At 39.5% G+C, this 9,826-nt stretch overlaps 1 protein-coding gene across 3 annotated transcripts in view; it reads left to right on the top strand.

The window, feature by feature from the left end:
• The first annotated feature begins 1,735 nt into the window (after nucleotides 1-1,735).
• Nucleotides 1,736-9,826, top strand: part of LOC123677347 (breast cancer anti-estrogen resistance protein 3 homolog) — a 78,532-nt gene continuing 70,441 nt past the window's right edge. The window contains exons 1-2 of one of the 3 annotated variants that reach the window (XM_045613794.1): nucleotides 1,736-2,026; nucleotides 5,778-5,993. In XM_045613794.1, coding sequence (XP_045469750.1) covers nucleotides 2,008-2,026; nucleotides 5,778-5,993 — 235 coding nt within the window. In that variant the 5' untranslated portion in view covers nucleotides 1,736-2,007. The remainder of the gene's footprint in view (nucleotides 2,027-5,777; nucleotides 5,994-9,826) is intronic. The other 2 variants (XM_045613795.1, XM_045613802.1) reach the window with 2 other exon arrangements.

Genomic DNA, 9,826 nt, shown 5'->3' with positions numbered 1-9,826 from the left:
TAAAGTAAGAAACTGATACTGAATTCGATAACATTCTGCATCGTTGATACAATTTGAGAAAGATTTTGCCAGTGTTTCTATGGAACAAAAATGTAAGTTTTAATGATCTAAGTATCTATACATTCTGAGATTTGGAAATTTGACTCGAATTGTTCATTATTCACATCAAGTCAATATACAAATCGAAACAGAATTCATCTGAATGTTCGAATCCACTCAAATCTAAATTTGACTCAGGTGGTTGTTGGAAAATTTTATATCTGTGCGCATCTTGAAAGGACATAATTCTATGTTGATAATAGCATGACTTTAATTTACGTCATTCTTTCGTTTCTGGTGAATTGATTTGCTCATTTTTATTCACCTGTAACGAAATAAGTAGGTATTTCTTGAAGAATATTTATGCCTGATATTGAATGATTTGTATCGAAAAGATTTTTATAATCATTTATTCTCAGAAGTACCTTATAGCTGGTGGATATTTGGAGTATGTTGGAAAAGAAGTCTTCGATTCTCACTGATCGCGATTCTTCCTTTTTGAGAGAGTATAGAGAGGAAAGGACTAGATGGAATTGATAATGTAAGAAACATATTCTAAATTCGAGAAGATTCTCCATGGTTGATACAATTTGAAGAAGAACTCAATGGAATATTTTACCAGGGGTTCTCTCGATAAGTTAAGTACCGAATCATCTGTGTTTAAGTGTAAGTGGAGTAGTAGACAGGAGTGGAAATTGTTATAAATTCCAAGGAAATATTTCTCGCTCTCTTTAGAAGAGTGGGAGGTAGAGAAGAACTTAACAAAGTAAGAAACTTCTAAACTTATTCTGGTGTTATGGGTTTGCTTTCTTCAACATTTTGTTCCTCCTATTTCCGTCTCTCTGTCCAAATGTATGTTATTTTCGAATTTCGATCCGAGAAAGATTTCTAAAGATTTGGTTCGATTCATGAAGAATTCGAGGTTATAATCAATTCTTTCTATTCTGCCGCCGTGAATACGATAACTCTCGAACGGAAATTTTCATGGTAGATTTAGGGTTCGAATATTTCGGTTGAGTTCACGCGGTTCAAAAATTTCACATAAATAATAATTACAGACGTTAATAACCATTATTTCCTTTTTTTCATAAAGGTATAAAATTTTGTTCTCTCAATAATTGATAGAAAAGCCGTCTAATTGATTTTAAGCTTTAAGCAAAATTTATTTCTGATAGCGTCATCAGTACCATAGAAAATTCAGCAGAAAATCGAAAAAACCTAATATTTCAGTGATAACTGAACAAATCGAGTTGAAATTTTGCATTTATGAAAGAATATCAATTTCAAGATCCGATAGTAGTTTCCTGTTAATGTGACGTCAGAACCATAGAAAATTCAAGCAGAATATCGAAAAAAAAGAGAAGCGCTGATGTAAAGTAAGCGCTCGTCATTCAAGCCCCAATTGAACCCTAAGAGACCACATATGTACTTATATACAGTTATGTGGTCATCTAGGAAGCAACGAAAAAGGCCTTTTTTCGTCGAGAGTTGTTTCTATCAACTTTCTGATCCATTTCCAACGCTAATCTACATAAAATGTGGATCTCCTTCAAAAAAAATGAAAAATCGATGTGTTTCAGGATTATTTCTTAAAATGGTCTGTTTAGCTGAAAAATAATTTGTTCCATACTTTACGGACACTATGTTGACTACAACAGTTTCATCTTAGGTCAGATGAATAGAAGAACTAAGGACCTAAGAGAGTCCAGCACTCCAGTGTCCTGTCTTGCCTTTTTCACCCGTTCGAAGTGGACTGGTAGGAACGGTCTTCAGTACTTCGATCTGGTACTCGCTGATGATGATGCCACTCTCGGTACATTCGCCGCAGCTATCTGCAAGACCTCGTTGCGGACGACGTGAGATCGGAAGCTGGACTCCCTTGACGCGTTATCTCTCGCGAGAAAGGTTTCGCAAAAATATTTCTATGCGTGCGTGACCCGGTGCAGTGCAGTTGTCTGTGCGCGACAGATGGACTCGAGATGGAGATGTGAGTTGTTTATTTTATTTATTTATTATTTTTTTTGAGCTCTTATTTCCCGAAGCGGTTTGTCTATCATATCGTTACAAAGTCTGGATTTTGCTTATTTTAAGCCGGGTGTGGTCTCAAACGATGAGGTCAGACTCTCTGATGACGATTCAATCGTCACATTCGATTCTGTCCGTCCGACCCGGTCGTAAGATGACTTTCGAAAGGAAGTATCTAAAAATTTGAGCTTATAGGGGCTAAATCTGACTAGAGAGTTACGTAACTTACGCAAATTTCTGTTCCTATTGATATCAAAATTAAGATTGGAATATAAATTTCCATGTAGAATGACACCAAATAACGTAACGAGAATTAGAGAAGAATATTGAATATTTATGTGACCGCAAAACCAACGGACTTGAGATTTCAACTTGGATAATTAAAAAAAAAAAGTTCTTTAAACATGGGCCCACAAACGTTTTTTTTTTCGAGATACAAAGTATTTTTTGTACCCCTACTTTTTTTCGAGGATTATACCAGCTAATCAAATCGTCATTAATCTCATCAGATTGGGTAAATAAGTACCAAAACTTATAATTAATATATTTATCACAGCTCACTAACTGAATCTTCATATTAATTTAGATTTTGCTGAGGGTTGCTAGAGAATTGTTTGAAATTTTCTCTTCGAAATCGGTAGCAGTTTCAACAAAACTGCAACAAACCAAAAATTCTAAAGGGTGTTTTTTTAGAGCTATAGAAATTTAAATTGCAATAAAACAACGATGGATCATTCGATTGACATGAATTTTATTTATCCGCAAGATAATCTTGTGGCATTACATTTTAAATATGATTTCTGGCATATGACCGCCACAGCTGGCTTGGATGAAGTCCAATCTGGACGTCCAATTTTCGATGACTTTTTCCAACATTTGTGGCCGTATATCGGCAATAACACGGCGAATGTTGTCTTCCAAATAGTCAAGGGTTTGCGGCTCATCCGCATAGACCAATGACTTTACATAGCCCCACAGAAAGTAGTCTAGCGGTGTTAAATAACAAGATCTTGGAGGCCAATTCACAGGTCCAAAACGTAAAATTAGGCGGTCACCAAACGTGTCTTTCAATAAATCGATTGTGGCACGAGCTGTGTGACATTTTGCGCCGTCTTGTTGGAACCACAGCTCCTGGACATCATGGTTGTTCAATTCTGGAATGAAAAAGTTAGTAATCATGGCTCTATACCGATCACCAATGACTGTAACGTTCTGGCCATCATCGTTTTTGAAGAAGTACGGACCAATGATTCTACCAGCCCATAAAGCGCACTAAATAGTTAGTTTTTCTGGATGTAACGTTGTTTCGACATACGTATTCCGCACAGAACCATTATTTTCGAAATAAAATTGCACTATTTGCAAGCGTTGTTCAGGCGTGAGTCTATTCACGATGAATTGCCAAACCAAACTGAGAATAAATCACTTGACAGCTGTTAAATCGGTCGCCATCTTGAACAGTAATGCCAACTTAAAGTTATATACCCCGAAAAAAAACACCCGTTACATCAGGCTACAGCTGCAAATGTGCGAATTGGTCATGCCAAATTTCATGAAGAACTGCAATCTTAGCCGTGGAGGTCATTTGGCTGATATTGTTTTCCATCGGTTATGGCATACTTTCCTTTTTACGATTAAATAAACATTCATTGATTTCTCCCAAGATATACTAGTTTTTTTTCAATTTAAATATGAAACCTCTTATTGGAAAACCCTTTGCAAATGAGGAAAGTACTGACATGAAGTCAGGAGTTGTATACAGTTATGTGCTTCCAAAAGCGCATGAAAGAACGAGCACCCAAAACAGTACCTAATCAATAAATTTCAATTCGCATGTGGGTACGTTCCACCGAGCTTCTCGCTGCGTCATCTACACTCTTAATCAAAACGACACCCAACGTGGGACACTTAGCGCAACCACAAATTTAAAAACTCATGAATGAACGGCCACTTGTGCACCGCTCGCGCGCAACTTCATTACCGCCCACACCTCTCTATTCTTTTCAATCGCGCCCCGTACGCTCGATTCATGATTTCCCATGCAAAAATACGCCCACCTACATGTGCGGCACTTACGAATGGTACCGGAGGTGCTATAAAAACGCGTCGTTAACCCAACTTTCTACGCTAGACCGACGAGTGGGCGAAGAGAGAAAAAAAAGGGCTGGTGAATGAACCGATCGACGACAAAGATTGGAAATTCAATCTGCGTTATTAAAATCCGATTTAATGTGTCGTTTGGTCTTATTCGATTGGGGATCGCCCACGCGTGGTACTATTTTATGAATGGACAGGAACACGAGGTGTTTCGAATGGGTGTATGAGTTTGTTTAGGAGTTGGAGTATGGGTTAGAGGCTTGTCTTCGGCTGGAGGGCTGATCTTAATATTACCATGAGTTTTCATTGATTTATATTCGGAGAAAATTCATCAAACTCCAAGTTCCATATTTTATTGTATAGGGTTTTTTTTTCGAGGTATATAACTTTAAGTTGGCATTACTGTTCTAGATGGCGACTGATTTAACAGCTGTTAAGTGATTTATTCTCAATTTGGTTTGGCAATTCATCATGAATAGACTCAAGCCTGAACAACGCTCGCAAATAATGCAATTTTATTTCGAAAATAATGATTCTGTGCGGAATACGTATCGCGCACTACGTCCATTTTATTTTGTTTAGCGATGAAGCGCACTTCTGGTTGAATGGCTACGACAACAAACAAAACTGCCTCATTTGGAGTGAAGCTTATCCTCAAGTGTATGTCGCAACACCGTTACATCCAGAAAAACTGACTGTTTGGTGCGCTTTATGGGCTGGTGGAATAGTTGGTCCGTACTTCTTCAAAAACGATGATGGCCAGAACGTTACAGTCAATGGTGATCGGTATAGAGCCATGATTACCAACTTTTTCATTCCTGAATTGAACAACCATGATGTCCAGGAGCTGTAGTTCCAACAAGACGGCGCAACATGTCACACAGCTTGTGCCACAATCGATTTATTGAAAGACACGTTTGGTGACCGCCTAATTTCACGTTTTGGACCTGTGAATTGGCCTCCACGATCTTGTGATTTAACACCGCTAGACTACTTTCTGTGGGGGCTATGTAATGCCATTGGTCCATGCGGATATGCCACAAACCCTTGACCATTTGGAAGACGACATTCGCCGTGTTATTGCCGATATACGGCCACAAATGTTGGAAAAAGTCATCGAAAATTGGACGTCCAGATTGGACTACATCCGAGCCAGCCGTGGCGGTCATATGCCAGAAATCATATTCAAAATGTAATGCCACAAGATTATCTTGCGGATAAATGAAATTCATGTCAATCGAATAAGCCATCGTTGTTTTATTGCAATTTAAAGTTCTATAGCTCTAAAAAAAACACCCTTTAGAACCAAAGACATGAGAACATCATTCATCATTGCCGATATGATTTTTTTAGTCTTTCAAAAGAGTTCTGAGTGTAATATTGAATTTTTTTGGCATATCCATAAATGCACTTTCAAATTGAAAGGAGGTTGGTGATTTATTGTGACTATTTCAGAAAGTTGTACCCTTCCAACTGTTACCCAAATACACATTCCATCTTGCTTTTCGAAATGTAGATCCCAGTGTTACCAACACCTATCCATCCATTGCCAACAAGCCAACTTTTCTCTCCTTTTGCTTTCCTTTCCCAATTAATCACTTTACTTTTTTCCCAAGCTCCCAGTCGTACCACGGTAACAGACCATGAACCACTTGATATTCAGTTCACGCGGCCAGTCCACAACCACTTACAAGATGTTCTTTCCTGTTCAAGGAGCGGCAGCGGCGACAGTGGCGTTCGTGACCCGTGGCAGCACGTGAGGGCGCGTCAGACGTGGGGTCTCTTGGGCTGTCTCTATCATCACGACAATCTGCAGGACCTGGCCATATCTGGTAAGATCTATTGCGATGGTGGCGGGTACCGCGGTACGCTAATTCGGGCGCCAGATGATATAGTTGGTACGAGGCGTACTCGCGGTAGCAATGTTCTTTATATTTATTTGTAATAAGAGCTGGAGTAAGTGACTTTGTAGACGTTCATCTAAAAAGAAATTTCCACTTAACTTTTTTGGCACGCTCACGGGCTCAATTCTTATGTTTTATTTTGTTGTCATGTCGTCCTAAGATAGAGATTGTACCAGATCAGTGGTGAATTTGAAATTTTCTTCAAATTTCTTTTTTTTTCCTTTTTCCATAACTTCTCGAATATCAAGGCAATCGTCGTATATGCGTCGAGAATACCTAGTGCCCATTATATTCGTTCATTTTTGTGATGCGTTAGCAGGCCAAATCGTATCTTGGTTGCACTGTAGAGAATCCTTTTTTCATTTTCATCAGATTTGATGTAACTAATATTAAATAGTGCACCATGCTGAGTTTAATCATCATGTGAAAAGCTCAACGAAAAGGCAGGTCAAAAAGGTTCTTAGTTGACCCTTAGGTTAACTAAGAAGATGCTCCTTAGAGTATCGTAGCAGCAACTGGCAGAGCTCTTTTCGTTGGGTCTCCGCTCAATTAAGGTTGACCTATCGAAGAACTATATGTTCTTAATTCACGTTTACTTAAGGGACGCGTCAGTTATAGGAGATTCTCTACGCCAAGCATCCTTTTGCCGATGACTGCTTATCGTAACAGTCGTCGTATACGCATCAAGTATAGCTAGTGCCCATTCATTCCTGTACATGAGGCATCGGCAGGCCAAAACACATCTTGGTTGTACTGTAGAGAATCCAAGCGTCAGCTGACGCGTCCTTTCTCTTTACATCAACTAGTGGGCGTCTCTCCGTTTAATAAACTCAATTTTTGATGCAATGCATTCGTTTCATCAGAGAAAATGACGCTTCGCATAGAGATCCTCTCTTCACAATGTGTAGTTAGTTGAGTATGAATTACTTATTAGTGCAACCAACATGCGTTTTGACCTGCCAGGCCTTTAGAGTTAGTGATTCTCAACGCATTTGCTATTATTATTATTATTTCACTGAATCGAGGTCGATACGGCTCTATTAGCCTTTTGGGAACTGCGACCAAGTTGATCATTTGTTCTGAACCCAACATATTCATACAAACCCAGGGAGGCCGTCGATGCTGTTAACAAAACCGACGACATCCTTAGGAGCCTTGGCTATTACTTTGTGAGCATCCAGAACTGAAGTCCCATATGTGTGGTTCTTAGGCTAGTCAGCTCCAGGCATTTCACACTATGTGTTCGGCTGTTTCTACCTGCTTTCCATAGAGTCTGCAGATCTCATCTGCTGACTTATCCAAGAGGTACAAAAGGTATTCGCACTGCTAGTGTCCTGTCAGCAGTCCCACCATTACCCGAAGCTCAGCTCGTGGTAGCTTCAGGAGCTTCTGGTATAGGTCAGTGAAAGCACCACAAATTTCTTTGCCTGAGCAAGAATCAGGTTATTCCTCTAGAGGGGTTTTTCTATTGTCCCACTCCCATTGTTGGATCACTGCCTTATATTGGTCTTTTCCAAGCCTACAGAAGGGCTCAGTACCAACAGGTGTCAACCTTGTTGCCCTTTTTTCAATTTCATCGGCTTTTTCATCTCCTTCAATACTACAATGCCTCGGTACCCATAGTAGAGTTAATTTATTGCCTATGACCAGATGCTTTATGGTATTACGCCACTCCTATGTCAGTAGAGACCCCTGGCTATATGATTCCAGGGATCTGAGTGTTGCCTTGATGTCCGTAGTGATGCAAATAAGCACCCCTTTGAGATTTCTTTCTCTTGGGCGCAAGTGTAGACAGCTAGTGTCTCGGTTTGTAGGAAAGAATGCTTCCCAGGGATCTGGAGATCCTCGTTTTAGGCCCATATACCCTTATACCTGTACCTTTTTCTGATTTTGATCTATCGGTATACCATATGGAGGACTTTTTATCTAAGCGGTTTACCAAGTTTATTGCACTGAAATGGTATTCCATGATCATTTCAAAGGCTGCTTCAAAATCGAAGATAGTTAGCATCACATCTGAGTGTTTTGCTAGCAGTTTTGAGCTCTCATGTGCTAACATTGGCAGAATTAAGTTTCTGGTAAATAATCTTGTCTTTTGCCGTGGAAAGCAGATGATTTTAGGTCTGCATCATTTATGTTACATGAAATTTGTCTTTTTATCTGTAAAACTTCTGTCATATGTTCTGTCATATGTCACTGAATAATTTCTGCTAGAACCGCATATCCGCCAAACTTCAAGTATTCTACATCAGAATGGACCCTTTCAAGCGCTTATCTATCCTTCGAACACGGCAGATAACAGAAACGTCTTCTAACATACACAAACTACAGGAGTATTCGATTAGCGCTATAATATCGAGTTTCACAAGATATTCCAGGGTTCCGTTGCACAAATGCGACCATAAATATTCTCCGATTACACACGAACGACGAAGCGGAAAAAAAAACACAAACGCATCACGTGAGAATCTGCCATATACGTCCTAGTAACCGCGTCACCGCTAGATGTCCCCTATGCAAACATCCTGAGATCGGTCAAATAGAGCTATCTATTTGATCTTCTCCTGAAATGTATGTTTGTGTATGCTTGACGCAGAGATCTACATTGCAACGCTTTCTAACTTTTTTTTTATTTTTCGTTTTGAACGACTACAATGTTATTCTTCGAACTGGGTTACGTAATTGTACAGAACGTGTCTCAATATCCATTGTTTCGTTAGGAATATAAAATATTATGGGAGTTTTATCTGGGTTAGTTCTGTCGGGTAGTGGGTTTATTGGCAAACGTACGAGGGGTGTCCGAAAGTTTTTGATACTGATATCTGAGGTGAATTCGTGGTCAAGAGTGCTGTGGAGAAATTAGAGTTGGTTTTCTGTGATTACAAGTAGCGCTTAGTCTATTTCCAGATTTGAAGTATGTAAACAAATGTTAGTGATATGGTACAAGCTGAGTGCTACTTGTAATCACGAAAATCTACTTTACAGAGCTCTTGACCACAAAATTAAATGAACGATTGTTAGTATACATATAGTATGTAACGGGTGTTTTTTTCGAGGTATATAACTTTAAATTGGTATTACTGTTCAAGATGGCGACCGATTCAACAGCTGTCAAGTGATTAATTCTCAGTTTGGTTTTCCAATTCATTATGAATAGACTCACGCCTGAACAACGCTTGCAAATAGTGCAATTTCATTTCGAAAATAATGGTTCTGTGCGGAATACGTATCGCGCACTACGTCCATTAGCGATGAAGCGCACTTCTCGATGAATGGCTACGTCAACAAACAAAACTGTCGCATTGTGAAGCTAATCCTCAAGTGTATGTCGAAACACTGTTACATCCAGAAAAACTGACTGTTTGGTGCGCTTTATGGGCTAGTGGAATCATTGGTCCGTACTTCTTCAAGAACGATGATGGCCAGAACCTTACAGTCAATGGTGATCGGTATAGAGCCATGATTACTAACTTTTTCATTCCTGAATTGAACAACCATGATGTCCAGGAGCTGTGGCTCCAACAAGACAGCGCAACATGTCACACAGCTCGTGCCACAATCGATTCATTGAAAGACACGTTTGGTGACCGCCTAATTTCACGTTTTGGACCTGTGAATTGGCCTCCAAGATCTTGTGATTTAACATCGCTAGACTACTTTCTGTGGGGCTGTGTAAAGTCCTTGGTCTATGCGGATAAGCCACAAACCCTTGACCATTTGGAAGACAACATTCGCGGTGTTATTGCCGATAATACGGCCAC

The sequence above is a fragment of the Harmonia axyridis genome, chromosome 4 (genome assembly GCF_914767665.1).
Source record: "Harmonia axyridis chromosome 4, icHarAxyr1.1, whole genome shotgun sequence".
In the NCBI taxonomy this organism is placed as follows: domain Eukaryota; kingdom Metazoa; phylum Arthropoda; class Insecta; order Coleoptera; family Coccinellidae; genus Harmonia; species Harmonia axyridis.
The sequence above is the reverse complement of the archived record's forward strand: the minus strand, read 5'-3'. Positions and strand labels throughout refer to the sequence as shown.